A 21,624-nucleotide genomic window follows, 5' to 3' on the forward strand; every position below is an offset into this window, starting at 1 on the left:
AAGCAGGTAAGAAGTAGGTCTGCTCCTAATTCCCTTGAAGTCACTGGGCATCTGCAAATTTTATAACATATGGTATATGCACATATATATCTGTATAGATGGAAAATATAAAAAGAATGTTATATGTCTGGCAAAACGTCTGTGCTTGTGTTACAGCCTTCTGACATGAAGTTTACATCTGTTCATTGTCAACTAGATTTGTATTTAGGCAAATTCTGTGTAGGCTTTGTGCTAAAGAATTGGTTCTTCCAGAGTTTTACTTAGAATTTTGAAATTTGGCTGGTGAAGACTTGAAAATAGCAGTAAGTTTTAGTAGTTTCTTTAATGTTTACATTATTGCACATGTGGACGTGAATGTACATACAAATACTCCCATGAGAATGGTGCTATTTATTACACAGTCACATTTATTTTTTATCCCAAAATACTTTTTATGTAATCAACAAATTTATTATTACCACAGTGTCATTGTCTTCATATATGAATGCATGTAAGAACTGCTTTTCATAGGGCTTAAGTAAGTACAGAGTTATGGCCTCTTGAAGCAAGCATGTGAATCCTAACAAATCATCAGAGAAGGTTTTTACTTTTTTATTTGACATTCACCGAGGATTATTTTCTGGTCTTATTAATGGGCTTTGAAATGATTGGGATTTCTTTGTTTCAACAGAAGAGAGGAAATACGGTGACATTAGCATAGCTCTGAGGACTAGGCATGTATCCATTCTCTTTCTTTCTCATGGCTTGAAAGCACTGGATCTTGTCTTCATCAACCTTGATGTACTCATATTTCTTTCATTTTCGATGTCATTCAGACATTGATTCTTTGGGTATTCTCCTGGGAAGAAACAACGAGGCCAAGCTATTAATGGCGGCTGGTGTTTAACCATGTCACTTAGATCTGACATAGATATACTTACGTAAGGTGACAGATGCTGTTGGGTATCCTGAGCTGAGTAGGAAATTATTATTTTGAGATAATGTTAAAAAAATATATTCAGAAGATCTCCCCTTTCTCCATCGTTGAGATTGCTCACTGGAATGGTCTATGCTGATCTTCTTCCTCATTTTGACTAACATCTTCCCTTCTCCCCTCTCTTTTGAACAGTTGTATGGCTCCCATGAAGCTGCCTGTCAACATATGAGAGTCATGTATGGAAGGTTGCTCTCTCAAACCTAAGTACCAAAAAAATGGATTCTTAGTGGGCATGAAATCCAGGGAATCTGAGAGTTTCTTGATGTGCTATAGGTCTGGCCCTTGGCCTGTCAGGTATTACCTAGCAATTAAGGATGTCTGACACATAATATAACTCTGTCTCTGCAGCCACCTCTGCCATGAACAGCAAAATGTGCAAAAAGCAGATTTCAGTCATGATCTTTATAGGGACACTTTTGTGTTTATGGCCTGTAGGACTGGGCAACTCAATTTTACCCCTGTCTCTTTTGTATCTCTAGGAAAGTTTTTATGTCTTTTCTGAAAGGAAAAGGAAAGTCTGTGATGTAGCAAAGCCAGCACTAGTGTGCATGGCACAGTTCGAGAGTCACTACTGAAAGGCTGTGATCTAGCAAAGCATTCAAGCAGATATTTATTCCTATTCCTCTTAACCTCACTTTCAGTGAGCCACTGAGATGGTGGTTGTAACCCCGGCAGCAAATGTGCCTGCTAACCTCTTGGTGATGACTGTCTTCCTCCGTTATATGCCACACTTTCATGAATTTATTGAGTATTCTCATTCCAGAACTACACCTTTCAGTGTCCAAATGATGAAAAAGAAGTAATAATAAAATTGCCCTATGTGCCAGGCCAGCTGGGAAAATGGTACTGTTCTTGTCAAAGAGGTGAACTGGAAAAAGTGTTGCTCTATTTTGTATTTTCTTGCATAAAAGGAAAAATTATTTACTCTTAAGAAAAGAAAAGGTCTATTCCACAGAAGGTACTCTTCCCCAAGTTACATCAGCTTTCAGTGTGATCACATTTCAAGCCTAAACAGCCTTAACAGCCTCTTTTTCTTAAATTAAGATTCAGTCTGGTTCCTGGTAACACATTGGGATATAATGACTGAAGAAAACGAACATCAATTATTCACAGTCTATTGGAGAAGCCTCATATAAATTATTCATGGAAGACATTCTGAAGCTGGCTGAGATTATAGCAAACATTAATAATGAAGCAATGATTTCCTCTCGTCCTTTGGCTTTCTTTTTTTCTCCTCATCCTGTATTTGGTTGGTCCTTGGTTCCATGTTGTGTGGACCCTAATGTCCCAGGGTATCACTGAACAGATGCCTCTATGTACTTGTCCTTGGCCACATCTTCCCCTCCAGATTTGTGGCATGTGTCTGCTGAACCCAGCAGCTGTTCAGAGGGACAACTGTGGGATGCTGCCAACCTCGTATTTCCTTTCTGAGCTACAGTTTTCACCTCTGCCCGTGGGAGGCTGAGACAATTCAGCCCAGACTCTGCCTGCAGGAGACGGCAGCATCTCACCTGAATCCCAGGCAGTGGGGCTTTGGATGAACAACATAGAAATGGATGAGGGAGAGATGGAAAGCCAGTGTTTGAGATTAGTTTCCCTGTGTATTTTCACTGGTTTGGGTAGAATTGCTCCATTGTTACCCTCTCCTAATGTTATAATTTGGCAAAATCCAGTCCTGTGTCTTTTTTTTAAATTGTAATGTACTGAGAGCCAGGGGATACACATGAATGTGCACATGCTCAGTGGCAACACAATGAACAGAGGAGCTGAAATAGTTTTAGGTATCATAAGTAAGAAATGTCTGGAGAAAAATATCTGTTGAGAAGAGTGATAGAAGTAGTGGGTCCAAGTGGTGTGGGGTGGGAAGCTAGCTGAGGGAAGGTGTAAGACTGAGTGGCCAGGGCTGCATAAAGGAGGAAAGCAATTGAATATATTACAGATTTGGTGTTGGAAGATGCAGGACATTGAGGCAGCTTTGATTAATCTTCTGGTGAAATCACAAATATTCTGATCCCTCTCACAGCCTGACAATATCTGGGAGATATTCAACATGTGAAAACACTCCAGAGGAAGGTTTCAGACCTCAGAAGAATTTGAGTCATCATATGCATGTGAGGATCTACTCTGTTAGTCCAGCTGTGTTCATGATAAGCCTGTCCTGACCCCCAGCATCAGAAAGTTAAGCAACATGAGATTTTTAGGTCAGTTACTAGAAGAGAAATGTGCCAACTGTTGTTGGTCCTAGTCCACCAAAATCACTGGGAGGGCCACAGTGGTACTAAAAGGCAGAACGTGACCCTGGAGCCTTGCAGTCAAAGAGCAAAGGAGGCAGGCCTGTTTATGGTCTGTTTTGCCCTCTGGGGAGCTGTTTCCATGTCTGCAAAGTGATTTCCAAATCTTTACAAAGTGATTGTAATGTGCTCTATCTGCAAAGTGATCTATTGCAAGCACTCCTTGGAAGTGGTTACACAGTGGGCAGGGCTCCTGCTTCAGGATGCTCCACATCTGTGCTGTGTCCCAGGAGGGAGGTAAGATGCCATCGCTTTCAACTCACAGAGTTTAAGAGGAGAGGGATTAATTAGATTTGCTAGTTTGACCTCGCAGGCCATTAAAATGCACCCAGTTAGGCTGATGCTGAGGCTGATAGTTTGTATTTGGCATGAGCTTTTCTTCCATGTGGTGTCCAGTTATGGTACGAAGCACTTGAGAGACAAAGGGTCCATCACATGCCGTGACAAATTGTTCCAGCAATCAGTCATTCTTCCTATTAAAAATGTGTGTGTTACTTCCAACTTGAATTTGTCTGGGTTCCACTTCCAGAAGGTAGCTCTTCTTATGTAGTTCTCTGCTTGACTGAAGAGGCCAGTGGGATCCTGTCTTTTCTCCCCCTGGAGATGCCTATATATTAATCAAGCTGACTCTCAATCTTCTTTTGATAAACTAAATAGACTAAGCACTTCAGATCTCTCACTGCAAGACATTACTCCTAATTTTGAAAGCATTTTAAGTCTTTTTGTTTTCCACTGACCTCTTAAAAATGCCGAATCACAACTATATTCAGTATTAGAATGATCGTCTTGCCTGTAATACATACGTTCCATCCTACACATCTCTACCTCCGCCTCTAAATATACCCACAGATCTCGCTAGTGCCTTTTTGCATGTCTTGACGGTGGAAGCTCTTGCTGGACGGCGGGTCCACTCCCACCCTCAGGCTTGCTGCTCTCTGGGATACGTTTCAGCCTTCTGCAGGCAGGGCCGGCATTCCTTGCCTTCAGCGGCTTGTCTTTACCTTTGGCTCTGTTAAAACACACTGACTTGGAGCGGGCTCAGGCTTGACAACAGTCACCCATCGATTTTAATACTCTTCCTTTCCTATTTGCCTGCAGATTGTGATAAAAATGTGGACGGCCGTCAGACTCGGTCCTGGGGCAGGCGGAACTGCCCCCTTGCCCCCTGCTCAGTGATGGTTTCTCACCGACGGCCCTGTCTGAGACCGGTTACTCAGGCAGTTCTTAATCCATTCAAGATGTGCCTTACTGGTATTGTCTGGTACTACCTTCTTCATCAGAATGACATGCAAAACTAAGTTAACTGTATTAGAAACCCTAAGTCTATTACATGCACTCAGTCACCTTTATCAAGCGATTTGTAATCCTTTTAAAGAATGAAATGAGGTTTATTTGGCACGACTTATACAATGGTTTCAGTGGGTATTAGTACTGTAGCTGTTGGTGATTTTTTATGAAGTAGATCGGGTGTCGGCTTTATTGCATACATGTATGAACGTGTGTGGCTGCCTGTGGCAGTGTCTATCTAACAGTACTTTACAGCATCTTTTGTGACAAAGACTCGGTCACCTGCACAAGCCACAGCGTTTTTTTTTCCTTCGGTTTTTATTTTATTGCTACAGATGCAAATCACCAGTAATTGCATTGGCTTCACTGCAGCTACCGAAGGCATCAGTGTATCCAGCACCACAGTATGTTGTGCTGTCCCTAACTGCCTCTGAAAATCTTCTCCCAGTTTTAAAAATGCCCATGATGGGGCCAATCATGAAACTTTTTAATGTGTTTCCCTTTTTTTTCCCCAGAAAGAAAAAAGATCAAATTCAGTCTTCACAATGTGCGTTGCTCCATCTATGTTGGTGTGTAGCACCCAAAATGATATTTGAAAGGTGTAATAGGAAAGTTTGCAGTTGAGAGGGAGAGGGATAATGATGTCCAAACAGGATCAATAGTGTCGATTATGGAAAAGATTTTCAGAATTGCCTATGTGATTTAGCAGCCTTAGTTCTGCTTTCTGAAACAGGGTGGGTAAGAAGTTATTCAATAGAGATGTTTTCTCCAAAAATTGAGCATCAAATGCTTAAACAAATGGGCTTTGGTGTCAGGGGCAGATAGTGATCACAAAGGCCACCTCTAAGCTGGGAGATTAATTTTCCCTCTGGAGTCTGTAGCAAGTGGAGGATGAATCAGAGCACACACCTAAAACGTACGATTTGGATTCCTGAAACGCCACATCGTGCCTTAACCTCCTGAGTGGCGATGCCGCCCTTCCCGTTGACAGCCCCTTATGCCTGTTGCCCCCCAAACACAGCCGTGCTGTCAAGCGCTTCCGTGGGCGAGCGGTCGCTGCTCAGCGCCGGATCTGTGCCCGGCCACGTCTTAGCGAGACAGAGCAGTCCCGAGCAGGGCAAAGTGCCAGTGCCCCGGGACGGGCCATCGTCTGTGCCCTGTCCCCACCCGGGGCTGGTGCCTCTTGGCCCGTGGTGGAGGACATCTGCTCTGCAGGGTCCCTCTGGGCACGGCCACAACCTGCCTGTCTCCAGGGGGGACAGGCTCCTGAATTGATGCTGCTTAATTTAAAGAGGGTTTGGCCTGGCTTTTGGTCTCCCCCCCTGGCTGGAAGAGCATGCTGCCTGACGTTAGGAGAGGAGACCATCTCTGTGCTCCTCACACGCCGCGTTTCCTCCCCATCGCCCTCCAGCCCTGCCCGACCGCTTGGAATGAGACCAGGTGATGCATCTCTTCCCACCTCGAAAGTGGTTCGTGGTGCCATTAGCCACGTTCAGCCCCAAATTGAACCTGGCAAGTAGCTGGCATACTCACAGCTAGTTTGCTTGCAGACGTGTTTGATGGGAAATGCTGCTGCCTTTGAAACACGATGCTTAGAAAAGGGTAAGAAGGTAATTCCCCACTTAAATAAGAAAAAGGCTCATCTCTCCCCTGGAAGATGAGTGGCGGATGGCAGCGTCCTGCACGGCAGCCTGCCTGGTCTCTTATACCCTTTTTTCCTCTAGAATGATCAGGCTGCAAGGAGTTAAAAGATACTAGTTCAGTTAAAGAAATAATCTCTGCTCAATCTCACTGCAATGAAGAGGAGGCTCTGCTGCCTTCTGCGTCTTCATTATGGCAGCGAGTCGCTCGCAGTTACTGACTCCTTATTTGAAATTCCCAAATCTGGAACGTGTGGTTAAGCAGCGCTCTCCAGTTCTTGCTATAAACTTTCTTAAAAAAAAAGTTTAAGCTGTTAAAGGATTGGAATCCATCATGAGAGAGCTGGCTTTTCTTACTTCCCTTCCTGATGGCTTCTCTGTGCATCCTTCAAAAGAAAAAAAAAAAGAAGCATTTATTAATAAAAATATTAAAGTGGCAGGGTTAAAAAAACAGATTTGTTGGCCTGAAGTCCACTGGTTCAAATTCAGACTACGCTGATATGACCAAGAGGGAAAAATGACCTTTTGGCAGATCTTTCCATCAAAATGGACCTTTCACCTGCATTTCAGTGCTGCCCATCAAGGATAATTACCCAAAGAAATGCTGCAGGATCCAGCACAGAAATGGGAGCCTGAACTGCAGTTAGATTCAGATGGAAATTGGTGTTGTGCAGCCACATCTTTATCAAAGTACTCACAGTCAAATAAGCTTTTCTGCAGTTAGATAAACATCAGCATGTCTGTAAAACTTCATCTGGCATCAGTTGTTTTCGGCCAGTTTCACCACTTTGGCTGGCAGACTGGTCTCATCCCACAGTTCCTCAGACTAGTGAGTTTATGTTTGCCAAAGTGAGTGTATGAAATATCTGTCGCTGCACAACGTGGCATGCGTGAAACAGAAAAAATCCCACCGTTTCTTGGGATGTGAGTTGTGTGCGTTGCTCTGAATCCTGCTTTGCCTAGACTGGCACGGTGAAGTTTAGAAATCTGCAAGCAACACAGGATATATTATATTCTGCAGAAAGCACTCATTTGTTTTCCACCCAGGATGTTCAGTCCGAGGGAGGGCGGAATATTCCTCCCTTAGCAGGTAGAGATGTGATCAGACTGGAACAAGGGATATATAGTTATTTGGAGTGAGTCATTTTAGAGACATCAGTAATAAAAGCATTTTGTGAACGTTCCTTCTAAATTATACTTTACCTAGTTAAATACGTTTGAGTACTGTCTTTGCTGTGCGGGCAACCAGTGCTTATTTTCTCAGCACGCTAATATGACCCCGGTCAAAGATCCCCATTCACAAGACACAGGCCCGTTGGTGATCTTTTCCTCGGCCACCTGGTCTGTCAGGCAAGATGTTCAAAGCTTTGTGGGCAGCCCATGTGAGGAGAAACGTGGAGAGAGCCTTAGATTAGGTCTGGAGCTCTCAGCTGAGGTTTGTAGTGTTGTATCACTGTCAACGTGCTGCTGCGCACTCTTCGCTACCGTACAGGTGGGTGATATGAGTCTGCTCTGGCTCCCAGGTGCTGGTGGTTTTAATTGAGTAGCAGATGGGTGAGCAAGGGTGAGGAGAACTGTATTCCATGCCCTCATGTTCACAAATTGCTTTTGGACACAGCCTGTGGGTGGAGATTTCATTTCTAAACCTTGTTTTGCCCACGGAGACAAGCTGCAAATCAGGAGCCGCCATCTGAGATTCGGCTTCAGTGCTGCCACGTCGGTGAAAAAACAGGCACTGGTGAACAATTTTGCAGCCAGTGTTAGTAGCTCAGCTGGTGTGTTCCTGGGACTGGGGCATTCCTGTTTGAGTTCCTTTAGTGGCAGTCCACTCTTAATTAGTTAAGTGGCAAAAAATTAATGGAAATTTATTGGGATTAATTTCTCCATTCATGTTGGAAACGATTTCTCCCCAGCTTTCTCCTGTGCCTCTGGTGAGTACCTGGAGATGAAGAACCAGGTGTGCAGCAAATGTGCAGAGGGGACATACTCGCTGGGCAGCGGGATCAAGTTTGATGAGTGGGATGAGCTACCGGCAGGATTCTCCAATGTGGCAACTTTCATGGACACGGCGGTTGGCTCAACTGAGAATAAAGCCAACAGCTGCAACAAGTAAGAAGTTCTGTTTGCATCTGGGTTTCACAGACGTGGGTAAACCTGAGGCAGCTCAGCAGCGCAAAGCCAGCTTAATGACTTATCTAAGCTCTCCAGAGGGTAACCAGCCCTACTCATGACAAAACAAGAGTGGCTGGGAAGTGAAATTTGTAGTCATCTCTTTGCTGTCATCATGGTCTCCTTGGGCTCATCAGCAGCTAGTGAGTCTAAGACCAGGCTGGAGCTGCTCTCATTTGTAGCTGGAAAGTCATGGTATAGTAAATGTGGCTAAAAGGTACTTTCGCAGCCTATTTAGAGACCGACCCACGGTGGTTGCAGAAGGCTGCTTCTGAATATAAGTGAAATTATATTGAACCTATGGATAATAAACCTTTCCTGTGTAGGTTGGGTCCCAAGTTTCTAGTACCATATCTTTTCCCATGCACGGTTTTAATAAGCAGTATTATATTTACATGAAAAATAAATGGGAATCCAGTAATAAAGTTACAAATTCACTGTAGTTAGCTATAGTGGGATTCTGGGTTCTTTATTTAAAGTAACACGTTTTTGTGTAGTAGTGTAAGAAAAGTCTCCTCAGTGTCTGTGATCTCAGCTGAGGCTTGTTTTGTTTATGTTCATCAGCTCTTCGTGGACACCTCGAGGGAATTACATAGAGTCGAACAGGGATGATTGTACAGTTTCTCTCATCTACGCTGTGCACCTGAAGAAATCCGGTTCTGTCTTCTTTGAATACCAATATATTGACAACAACATCTTCTTTGAATTTTTTGTAAGGCCTTTTATATGGTGAATTCAACCTTATATTGTAAGAATCCAATCCAGATAAAGATCATTAGAAACAGTTTTTTCCTCCCTTTACATTTCTCGTCTGTTCATAGCTTGTTATTGCTGAACAAGATTTAAAAAACCCCAAACTGCTCTTTCTGTCACTTATGTTGCCTTTTGGTATTTATTTCAGCTTCAAAACTCAGGATAAACTGGTCCTGTCTACCATGTGCCGGGATTTTTCCATCAGGAGTCATGATTGCCCCTGTTAGTCCAGCCTTTTATGAAAAAACTCTTGGTGGTAGATGCTTCAGTTTGGGGGTGTTTAACTTGAGATGCCTTTGAAAGGACTTTATGTTTAAAAAGACTTCTTTTAAAGTAGGCGTCCAGAACCTGAGGTGCTTCAAGGCATTAGTATGTGGAAACCTTAGCTTTAGTTTTAGGTCAATTTAGATCATAGCAATTAAGATGAAAAGAAAAGCAAGAGAAAAGCAAAAGGGTGATCCTAAAAAAAAAAAAAAAAAAAGAAAAAGCCAGAAACAACATTTCTCCAAAGAGATTTAGAAGGAAAAATTCAGATGACTTTCAAGAGGAATTAGGCCCTGAGGACAGGTCCGCACTGAGAAATGGAGGGGCTGGGGATCATTGACTTTGAAATGGAAGCAGCCTGGATGGGCTTGCACCATGCTGTACCCAAATTACTAAACCAATCTGATCAGCAGTGACCAGAATGGGAAAGGCAACCCTGTTCTGCCCACGTGGATGGTCTTGTTGGGGTCCAGGGAGCTAGAAGGTTCCCAGCACCAGGCTCCGCAGTGTGGTGTAGATGCCCCACATCACTGAGGTGCTTTGGAAGGTTCCACTAACGCCAGCATTGCTTTCCTTGGCATGTTGTACTTGCCATTTGGGACAGAAAAAAATGTCATGGGAGGGCAACTCAGCGCAGGAGATGACTGGAAATTTTCAGTCTCTTCTGTTTCTGCCTCTGTACCTGTCTGGTGGGCTCTGGTTTTCATCTGAAAAAGACAGCTCATGGTATCTCACAGGCGTGAGAAGCCTTAGCTGGAGTTGGTTAATGTTTCTTGAAGCTTGGAGAAAAGTGCAAAGTATCCTTATCCTTAGTAGAGATGGGAAAGGAAGACAAAAATAATCTGTTGGAGGTACCCTCTTGCTGCTGCATCAGTGCAATAGATTGCTACTGCACGTTGATATCCGACAGTGCAGGCAATATTGTTTAGCCATTTCAGTTTCATATTAGACTATCCTGCCTTCTTCATGGCGAGAAAGCAGTAGATAGGCTTTTTGCTGTCAGGTGAACGTATCAGTATTTTGAATCCTAGCTCCAGCTGCTTGACTGACTGATCTGCTCCCACAATGGCACAAATATATTGTTTCTCTGAGCACTGGCTTTGAAAATGGCTTTTTGATTATTACCTTTATCCATATCCCACTCATTCACCTCCTTAAATTTATCATTCCCTCTTCAAGAAGCAGTGAGTTGTGCAGTCCTTTATAGAAATGCCCATTTACTGCCAGCTTCAGTATTTCAGGGAAATAATATTTAACGCTCCTCTAAAAGTCACTTTTTTTCCTCCAGCATGTCTTTGTGTTTAAATATACTTAGCAATGTCACTTCAGCTCTGGACAGTGGCATTTCAGTGGTGGTGGCTTGCAGCTTGCCAGGAAATGGTGACGTTTTTGGGCTCTCCAGGTGCAGGTGGCTGCACTGTCGGTCTGAGGGTAAGCAAGCAGATGTCCTCAAATGTGGGAAGCATGGATGCTTCTTGTTAGATACCCAGTGCTTCCTGCCTGCCCTGATACCTGCCCTTCCCAGGCTCTTTTTACATATTGAAGCCCTTTACACCTTGTGAGAAGAGACTATATATTCTTATCTCCTTTTTACAGATGGGAACCGAGGCACAAAGATGCTGTAACTCAGATTGTGCAAGATAATTAGGGGTCTACCTTCTACTTAGGCGCTTCTTCTTACCTCTCTTCCTCAGTGCTGTTGATCTCGGTGGGAATTAGGTGCACAAATGCTTTGGAGGATGGGGGCTTATGTGACTTATTTCAGACTCGATGTGGAACAACTTTGAGGAGGATGCTTTACCCCATGTATTCTGAAAGTGTTGAACTGGTCTTTCTCCATGGTGGAATGAAAGATGAACAATTGAACTCATGCTTCAAAGGGACTTGATACTTTTTCTTCAGAGAAGACAGTTATGAGGAGAAAGAAGTGGGGTGTGAGGCCATGCATCAAATCCTGCTGCAAGGAAAGGCTGCTGAGCTGCACTGGACCTGGGTGAAGGACAATCAACCTCACACTCCTGCCAGGGCAGACTGTCCATGGCATGTTGCTTCTCCCTTGATAACGTTTCTCTCATGCCTAGTAAGGTCAGGTGGCAGGGAGCCAAAGACATAACAGATGTTGGCTGCAGAGAAAGCAGTTTGTCTTCTAGCTTTGGCCCATCCACTCCTACCTCCTTCTGACTTAGAAGCCCGTGGCCTCTGGATTTTAGAGAACTGGGTCTTGGTGGGCTGAGGAGAAGGAAGAGGCAGCCAAGACAAGATGCTCAGTATCCACGTCTGACCAGATAGCTAGAGGACAAGACTGAGATCTCCTCCTCCTGCTCTTTTCTTCCATCTGCATCAGAGGTGGTCGTTGGAGGCACTGTTAAGTTGCTAACAGGTTTTGAAAGTTGGGTGGTTGGTTTTTTTTTGCCACAAGTAAGGCAGCTGCTGTCCTAAATGTGTAGACAGAGGAGCAAAGCTGAATCTTATCATTCCCAGCCAGCAGTCATTATACTGACAGAGAGATGCATCTGTGGTCACTGATCTTGTGTTTTTATTAACAGATACAAAATGACCAGTGCAAAGAGATGGAGTCCGTGGCAGACAAGTGGGTGAAGCTAACAGACAACGGGGAATGGGGCTCTCATTCTGTAAGTGTGCAAAAAATTCCTTCATGAAGCTTTTTTCCATTTATAAATGCCTGTGATTTCCTCTGAGCAGACAGCAGACAAGGGCCATTTGAAGCAGCACAGCTTTCCTAGTACTGGGGGCAAAGCCACCGAGATCTTTAAGGGTCTGATCCCAAAGCAAATGATACAGATGCAAGACTTTGTATTGATTTCCTTGGGCTTTGAATCAAGTGCTGTATGAAGTTAAATGGATTTATGCAAATCTGCACGCCACAGTCACTTTGCATGATTGTAATTGAAGTCTTCTACAACAGTTGTTTGCTCATGAGAGCACGAGATTATTCCCTGTTGCTCAGCAGAGCAGCGGGAGTAGTGTGTGTATGTGGAGGCAGGGTGGGCATTTTATTCTCAAATGTGTGCTGAAGAGCTGGACTGCACCCAGCTTGTGTTCTGTGGTGACTTACCCGGTTGAAAAGCAGGCTGGCAGCACTGGTGTGGCTCCTGCAGTGCTGATCAGGATGGTCACGTCGGGAGCAGCAGCCCTTTGGCTGGCCTGTGACCCAGCTGGCTGAGTCTGTTTGGTGTGCAGACCATGTGTAGACCAGCTCATTAGCTCCTGCTGGCATCTGGTTTCCACTATATCACCACACCCTAATTCCCAGAGCCATGCTAGCAAAGGCCTAGCGTAGATGACAGTATGCCAGAAGAAAAAGGCTTTTTATTGGCATAGACAGCAGCCCACGCTCTCTATTTCCCATGATCTGCTTATCCTCCTGGAGGAGAAACAGTATTCCCAAGCCAGCTCTTGTTGGCAGTGCCTATTAACTCAGGTGCAAGCCCTGCCTGAGTCACATCGTGAGGCAGGAGAACTGGGTGAGGAGATGTGAGCGGCATGGGCTGAAGGTAGATCAAAGGCCAGGGCATCGACTTGGGTGAGCTGAGAGGTGTAGACAGCATCTACACGGGAGGTGGTAGCATATGAGCATCTGAGCTCATTGTCTGGGATGTGTCTCCACTGACTATGAAGGTTGCTTGGGTGCCTGGCTGAAGTGTAGACATGCGAGCTAGGCGAGTTGACTGTTCTGGCTCTCCTTGAGGCTTTTGTCTGCATTGCAAACCCTGTCATGGCAGCTTCTCTGAGCCCTATTTTCCAGTTGCTGCAGCCTCTGCTTTCAGCATGCTAGTCCTGCTGCACCAGAGCTGATGTTGGGTATCTCTACACCACACAACATGACGTTTAATTCAATGTGGTCCCAGTTCTGCTGCTACCTGCAGTAACCCAGCTCTCCTCTGCCCCCCTGGCTAGCAGGTGTCTGGGGAGTGGGAGATACAAACTTTGCTGAGTTTTTGGACTGTTTATCCTGGCTGAACAAAAACTATGGTCCATCAAAGCGTGTACAGCACTGCTGCAAATACTATCCAGGACCCTTTTGCTGGTAGAGTTTATTCCTCCCCTTGTGTGAAAATATAGCACCTTCAGGCCAGTATCACTGTGTAGGCAGTAGGCATCTTGTACTGAGCTGGTAGATGTGGTACAGCTTTGCAGACCAGGCAGGGTCTTGGTAAACCTGCTACTTTCAGTAAATAGAGTGGTACTGTAGTTTACACAGGTGAGTTGAAGGCAGCAGGCATCAACACTGCTGCTGAAAGGAGTGGTCCTGCCTTCCTCCTCCTCCTTCCCCCAGCCTTGGTGCCACCAACTCACCAGCCTTCCTGTGCCAGCACAGGGGTTATGCTGAACCACGCTGTGAAGGCAAGTAGGTCAAAGCAGCTGGAAACTGGGCTGTTTTCTGCATTTCATCTGCTGTGCAGGGTCAGCAATGAGCAGGAGGGATGGGAACACTGCTGGTGTCACTCATGGTTTGTGCCTGTCTTACTGATCGTGATGCTGTAATGTTAGATGCAGGCAGAGCTTGATTTTTAAAGCCTATAAACAAAACTCACTTGTGAGCCTGGATTTTTGAACTCTGGGTCATGTTGGGTTTCTTTACAGAAGTGTATCTCAAGGCTTTAAAAACAGATTGACTATATCTGAACATAGAGCTAGAGATAAAAGCTCCTGAGTGCCAGGGGTAGCTGGATAAAGGCAGGAACAGCTTTTTCCCAGTTCTGCAACCTTACAACAAGGTCAGAAAGAGCTCTTGGTGTTTTTCCATGAAACTGGGGTGTTGAGAAGCTTTTTTGTAAAGCACACTTTGGCACTCCTCAGAGATGTCTGTACAGCGTCTGCTGAGCTGTCTCTCCATTACTTCTTGTCTCACTAAGCAGCTTAGGAAAAGCCAGGATTGCTGCTAGAATGCAAGAACACTGAGTGATGGAAGTAAGAAATAAAACAATTTCGTGGGGAGGGAATGCCTGCTAACTGTTATGCGTGTTGTTGCAGGTAACTCTGAAATCAGGTAGCAATATATTATACTGGAGAACAACCGGGATTCTCATGGGGTCCAAAGTAGTAAAACCAGTTCTGGTGAAAAACATCACGATTGAAGGTAAGTAATATTTGCCTTTTAGGTCTTATCTCACTCTTTCATCACAGTGTTTGCCAGGTGCCATGTCTACTGGTGTGGCTACAGCACCGAAGTGGCTTTTTAGTCCCCTTGTCCCCCCATCTCCTTCTCCAACGTGTAGAAACAGGACAGTAAAACTTCATACTGTCAGGGAAAGGCTGAAAAGTTAATTTAGCTGGTAAATGATGCCGTCTACTGGAGAAGACTGGTTTAGCAAGAGAAAAAAGGAAAAAATAGGCTTTCTTTTACTTGGTATAGAAAGACCATGCTTATCAGTTAGTGTCTCAATAATGATAAATAGATGGACGTATTCATCATAACAGTGATAGTTAAATTACTATTTAGACCATTTAATTAATCTGGGATTGCTCTTTTGATGTGATTCTAAATGTAATCAAGCTTGGAGTGTCATGTAAGGTTCTTACATGGGCCAGACTTGCATTGAGGAGCAAAGAGTAAAGACCTAAATCATGAGTCGGCAAAGCCAAAGTGTCTGAAGTGAGTGGTGAAAGTCTGTGATTTTTAAGCTGCGTTACCCACATGGCTTGCTTTCCCCCTTAGGCAGGTGGGCAGTAGCTACGGAGCATACCTCTCTGTATTTCAGTGCTTTATCTGTAATTTACCTTACAGGAGTTGCATATACATCTGAATGCTTTGCATGCAAGCCTGGTACCTTCAGTGACAAACCAGGTTCATCTGGCTGCCAGGTGTGTCCAAGAAATACTTATTCTGAGAAAGGAGCTAAAGAGTGCACCAAGTGTAATGAAGAATTGTATTATGCAGGTACATAAATCAAATAAGATAAGCAAAAGCAGAAAAATCTGAGTACATAAGGTCATAAGATGTTTCTGTGTACAGATGTGGGAACGGTTTTATCCAACAATTAAGCTTAGTCTCCAGTTGATATGCAAAAGGGAAATGAATATGGCACTTCCCAAAAGCTGCAGAGGGCACTTACAGACATAATGGACCACACTTGATCTCGGCAAGGATCACCTACACTAACATAAAGGGATGGAGATCTTTGCGACCTCGAAAGTAACAGATCTTCTGAAGGATAATAACAGTCGTGCTGTGCCCTCTCGTGGTAATTTGTGTTATCGGTTGGCGACGACCTGACTTGGCTTCATCACTGCCTTCAGACTTGTGTTTCTAGGAATCTCCTTCCCAAATCCTCTGCTGGCCCATCCCTGCCTCCCCTGTGGTTGGAAGATGTGGTGATCTAGTTGCAAACCCTAGTCCCCAAAGTCCTCTGCATTCCCAGCTGTGGTTAGCTGGTGATCATGAAATAACACGGACACAATCCATTCTTCATGGTCAAAACATCTTTAGTTTTCTTCCTTGTAATTGTTTTATAAGAAAGTTTTTGAAGAATTAATTATCAACTAGAGCATCTGCTATTACAGATTATGGCAAATGCTTGGGGACCTGTGCCTGTGCTCATGATGGGAATGGGAATTTTGCAAAAACATCTGGGGAGAGGAAAAATTGTGCTAATGTTGTATGGAAGTTTCTAATGGGTTAGAGTGTTTTTGTTCCTTATCAAGTGAGACCATATTTCCACGCTTGGCAAAGTACACAAATTACTGCTTGAAGGTGAAGGGTTGGGATGAGGGTTTGGGTGGCTCCCTGGTTATATTGAATCAATGAATTTCAGTGTGACAGTACAATCACAGCTGCTATTTTCCCTGTTCCCCCTCTTCAGTTCAGGGGAAGGTTCATGTAGACTCCATTAAGAGTTTGGTTTGTCATTCTTGTCTTGTATTTTTCTTCTGACTCACTTTACTCTCCAGATTTTAAGCTTGTTATGATTGTTTCCAGGGACCATTTGATAGTTTAACATCCTGTTCCTCACCCTTTCTTTATAGATGAGGGGTCCAATGCATGTATAGAGCGTCCTCCATGCACAAACAAAGACTTTTTCCAGATCCATACCCCATGTGATAAGGAAGGAAAAGTAAGTAGAAGGCATGATCCTTTTTTTGACCTCATTGAGCTTGCTGTGATCTCTTGATTTGAAAACAGTGTAGGGCTTCTAGGAATTGCTTCCCCAACTTTACTTTCAGAATTGAATCTCCCTCAGGCTTTTGGCTTGTCCTTTAGTAACTTTCCCTCCAGGATTTATCCATTTGTAAGAATCTGCCTGTCATGGGTCTGCTTAAGGGATCTGTCATTGCGAAATGCTGAGCTCCTTGCAGTTGTGATTAGTTTGACTGGGTCGCTGGTGCTACCTCCATGCTCATAAAAAAAACGGGTTGGAGCACAGGTTGAAATACTGTCCCAGAATAGACCCAGCTGTTTAGTTGTTAGCAGTCTTTCCTGGCATACCTTTGGCTTGTGCCAACTTGCCCTGTCCCACCAATGCCCAGATATGATTCAGGTGCTACCATGGCACAGGAACATCGGACATGACCATATTTATTTTGGGTAGTTTGGCTGCATAGGTGTTACGTGTGTCATGTCCCTTGATTTAGTGTCAAAGAAGAGTCCACGACCTGTTTGAATAATGGTATATACATAACCTGGTCATGTGCAGCAGCAGACCTTAGCTGCTGATAATGTGCTTGCCTCATGGGATGCCTCAAAATACCTGGACTCTAAGTAGACTGTTTCACCCAGACGTCTTAGATCCACTGGGTCTGTCACATGGGGGACCTGCTGGTGGAGCAGACTGGCTTTGGAGCTCTCCCACACTTTGTCCCAGCAGTCACAGGAGGATTTTGAAGGAATTTGAAGAAGAAACTATTCAATGATTCATCTTCCATAGACACACAGATACTGGCTGGGTTTTCAGGACTGCTTTCACCGCTTAGTGCTCTGCCTCTCCGGAAATCAGTCCAGGTTTGCCGTACTGCCCAGCCGCCTCTCCGTGTGATGCCGTCCAGTGAGAGGGCCTGGCTCGGCAGCCCATCGTTGGGTTAACGGTGGCTGTAAAGCACCAGCCTAAAGGCCTATTGATCCATGGCTTACTCAAATCAGCCAGGTTTTTCACTGACCATTAGATTGTTGTCTCCCTCCTGCTGTTCCCACTCCATGTGTAGAAGGAGCCTCAGGAGATTTAGGCACTTGACTCCTATTGCCTTTTCACCTATCTACTGCTTGAAAGATCCCAGGCTGATTGCTTCAGCCCCGGGTTTAGAAAGCCTCACCCGTGTGGCTGTGGGCACTCCCTCACCCTTTTCTCTCTGCCCAGATGCAGTAGGATTGATTTATTATGTACAGTGTGCCTGGGCTCTGGGCAACGACACAAGTACTTTGCCAGCTCCTGAGCCTTTTAATTTTAAATGCTGTGCACCCTGATGCTGCTGAAGCATTTCTGCAGCAATAATCTGTAAAACCCTCTAAGTGTTCAGCAAGGGCAGGCTGATCCATAAGGGACAGATGCCACTCTGACCGCAGGAGCAGTCCCACAGTGCCTGAGCAAAGTGAGCAAAGCAGACCCAGCATCAGCGGCCAGATTCAGCCAAGGTTGCCAGACAAGTCCGTAGTGATGAGACACGACCAATGTCAAGCTGGGAGATCAAGTCCGTGGGTCAGGCAGGATGTGGGTCAAACAGGGTACATGACCTGGCACAGGCATGGCTGCCACACAGGGTAGGCAGGGACAAAGGGTGAGAACCTCAGCTTAATGGCAGCTCCCAGGAGTTGAGGCCTGAGCCTGCACTGAGGCTTCTTCCAGCTTTTTTTTTTTTTAAACCACTTCAAAGCTGGTCAATACGTCTTGAACAGCTCTGTGTTATTAGAGGGCGAACCTTGAGCACAAAGCAGCTCGATGCCTGGGATGGCAGGGACATGTGCTCAGGGTCCTGAACCACATTCATAAGGTGAAATCTCCCCTGTCAACCTCTGTACCCATGCCTCTGGCCTCAAGGGTCCCTGATTGCACTGCTGGGACCAAATGGTGGAAGTACCCAGAGAAGGACTGGTGGCCAGGGTAAGGTATTGCCAGTTGGGTTTCTCAGCTCTGGAGCTCTACTAATTTTTGTCTTGAGATATTAAACCCTTTCAGGGATAGACCCAAAAACAGTTGAGATTTGAAACCCAACACCACAGGTGACACATCTCACCTAAGACTTTTCCTGAAGTCTGAAAACTTGTGTCTCGTCAAAGAGAGGTGATGTCAGAAAGGTGATACCATGGTATACGGTAACGCCAAGGACTAACTCATGTTAGCGTTCATAGACTGCTCCTTATGTAATGTGGAGGGACTGGAGAGGGGCTGGAAGAGTTCCTGTGTGGTTTTGGCATTTGCTTAGTAAGTGAAAAAGGCTGGAGAGAGCTTGAGAACTTTCCAAAGAACAGGCCAGTATGGAGAAAATGCAGAACTTGTGATGATCTCTGCTAACAGATGCCTTCCTGATACAGGGATTTTATAATGCAGAAATTATATCTTTGGTTACTGTGGTCAAAATGCAGAGATTGCTTATGGAGTTTTTAGAATTTTTTATCTGATGTTCCTCAGAAACATTTTCATAGCAAAATCCACTAGATAAATAGGAATGAACAGTAGTAATTTTTTTAAGCTTCACATTTTTGCTTTGCTCTTAAGCCCTGAAATCTTGGAATCGCCTGTGAACCCAGTCACTTCTGTTTCCCTTCTCTGCCCTTCCCTTTATTGTCCTGGATATGCAAGGTCTGTTTTTGGCCTAAAACATTGGGAATACCCTAATTTAATTTACAAGGGGGACCTGGTTTAGTGCTTCTAGTCTTAAAGCTTCATAACACACTGTGTGAGCTCAGTGTCTTTTTCTTACAGACTCAGATCATGTACAAATGGATTGAACCCAAGATCTGCAGAGAGGATCTCCCTGATGCACTGACCCTACCTCCTTCTGGAGAGAGGAAGGATTGTCCACCCTGCAATCCTGGCTTTTACAACAATGCCTCATCTTCCTGTACTCCTTGCCCACTAGGCACATTTTCGGATGGGACACAGGGTAGGAGTCAACAAAAAAATTGCTTGTGTCCCCAAAAACAGTTGTCTGCTTGCATGTGACTTAGTTTAATGACATGTCATCATAAGCCAGAGTTCATTTTGCATAAAATACTTATTAAATAACATCAGAGAGAGGGAGTTGGTTATCTGTTTTCTCTCTGAAGTCCTTTCTTATCAGGGATTGCTGCTCTAAGTTGACCTGCTGTGTTCTGGATGCATTTCTTGGCTGATATAAACATCTTGAGGGTTATTTTAAGGGATTCAGAGAAGGGAGTCAGAATTTTTACAGTCAGTAATTCCTCTTAACCCATTCTCCTGTCCATGCCAAGTTCTTCCCCTCATTTTAAGCATCATCAGATGAGTACCCTGCCAACATTGTCTAGCCTAAACTCTGTCTTGTTGATTCTGAGATGTATTGGCCCAGAATTTTGTGGGAGCTCATGTTTACCAGTATGATCAAACCTTCAGCTGAGGCCATTAAAAAGGGAGGGGAGTTGGGGGATCAGTTGCAGATTACATACCACAAAGTTATGATCCGCAATTTATAAAATGCTGGTCTCATTTCCACTCTTCTGGTCTTGGGAAGTCTTTGGCTGTTTAATTATAAAGAAATAAATAAATTTCATTGCTCGATACTTGCCCCAGAGGGTAAAAAAGTAATGTCTATGTTCTTTAAAACACTGTTTGAGATGTGCTTTGGCTATGTGATTTCCTTTCCTGCCCTTTTGCCCTGTAGAGTGCAAAGCCTGCCCTGCTGGGACTGAACCAGCTCTTGGGTTTGAGTACAAGTGGTGGAACGTCCTGCCAGGCAACATGAAGACATCTTGCTTTAATGTCGGCAACTCAAAGTGCGATGGGATGAACGGTGAGCCAAATTCCCTGTGTTGTTACCTGCCTGTCTTTCTCCTGTGCTGATCACTCTTGTAATGGAGCACCCATCAACATGAGTATGCTCTTTATTGTGCGAGTCACAACACAGAGTTTCCCTCCTTCTCTTGAATTGCGCCAGGCTTGAAAACTTCTGTAGGAAACAGTGCCACTAAATTTCAAAAAACCAGAAGTAAAAATCCCTCTTGTATACCAGAAGAGGGCAGGAGCTGCAGCTTACATGACGTCCTTCCAGACAAGGACCTACCCCACCACAGACTTTGATGCATCTGAATATCCCCATTGAAAAAAACCCAACTATTTGACTTCTCTCTAGTTTATCTCTGTTCATGTTTTGTGATAACTATGCCCTTTGAGATCACACAAAATTCTTTTGGAAAACTTGATTAAAGTCTGTGATCTTTGTTCATTTAACACTCAGATCTTTTTCTCTGCATATGTGCTAAGAGTGCAGCAGAGAGCGGTCACAGCTCACTGGTGAAAATGGTCCCATTCAGGACTTCTCCCACTTCCAGCCTTCTTTGGGATTTTCCTCAGCCTGATCTACCCTGTCAGGCAGATGTAACTCAAGCTTTGAATTATGTGTGTTGAGCAGAGGGGCACTGAAGTATAGGCTTAACGTTTAACACATAGATTCATTGATTCATCTGTTTTAAGGCTGGAAGAGATCAGATGGATCATCTCCCTTGAGCTGCACAGCACAGGTCAGGGAATTTCAATTGCTTTGCTGATTTCAAGGTGACATTTGCCTATAAAATCAGCAGTTGATGCAATTACTAAAATTTTTTGTTCAGAAGCATTATTATACTGCTTTATAGTTTACACCAGATATCTTTAAAATGTACTAAAGTACTGAATTGCTTAAAAAAGTATGGTAACATAGCATTTTTTTGCCATATGAAAAAGAAACCATCCATTTCTTGATTTTTTTTTTTTTTTTTTGTCCTGTAAAGGTTGGGAGGTGGCTGGTGATCACATCCAGAGTGGGGCAGGAGGCTCTGACAATGACTATCTTATATTGAACCTGCACATTCCGGGATTTAAGTAAGGAACAGGTTTCTTTTTTTAATTTCTCATTTATCTCTGCCTCTTACACCTATTTCATATTATCCCTGGAATGAACAGAGATTTCCTTTCTGAAGTGCAATGATGTCATGAATGAGAGACAAGGGGAAATTTGTATTTTATTCCTGCGTCCGCAGTCAGCCCATTGCAGCTGACGATTCCGTAAGACCTTGGTTTTCGGCAGTGTTTGCTTCAGTTTGAGATCCCAGGCGGTTGGCTGACTGGAAACTGAGAAA

General features: G+C 44.3%; 1 protein-coding gene across 1 annotated transcript in view; it reads left to right on the plus strand.

The window, feature by feature from the left end:
• Positions 1-8,124: 8,124 nt before the first annotated feature.
• Positions 8,125-21,624, plus strand: part of ELAPOR2 (endosome-lysosome associated apoptosis and autophagy regulator family member 2) — a gene marked incomplete at its 3' end in the record, with an annotated part of 33,371 nt that continues 19,871 nt past the window's right edge. Inside the window, exons 1-9 of the mRNA XM_081999518.1 lie at positions 8,125-8,303; positions 8,928-9,075; positions 11,927-12,013; positions 14,376-14,481; positions 15,130-15,282; positions 16,368-16,456; positions 19,256-19,436; positions 20,172-20,300; positions 21,277-21,367. Coding sequence (XP_081855644.1) covers positions 8,140-8,303; positions 8,928-9,075; positions 11,927-12,013; positions 14,376-14,481; positions 15,130-15,282; positions 16,368-16,456; positions 19,256-19,436; positions 20,172-20,300; positions 21,277-21,367 — 1,148 coding nt within the window. The 5' untranslated portion in view covers positions 8,125-8,139. The remainder of the gene's footprint in view (positions 8,304-8,927; positions 9,076-11,926; positions 12,014-14,375; positions 14,482-15,129; positions 15,283-16,367; positions 16,457-19,255; positions 19,437-20,171; positions 20,301-21,276; positions 21,368-21,624) is intronic.

Source organism: Phaethon aethereus, assembly GCF_964289735.1.
Source record: "Phaethon aethereus genome assembly, chromosome: 1".
Taxonomy (NCBI): Eukaryota; Metazoa; Chordata; class Aves; order Phaethontiformes; family Phaethontidae; genus Phaethon; species Phaethon aethereus.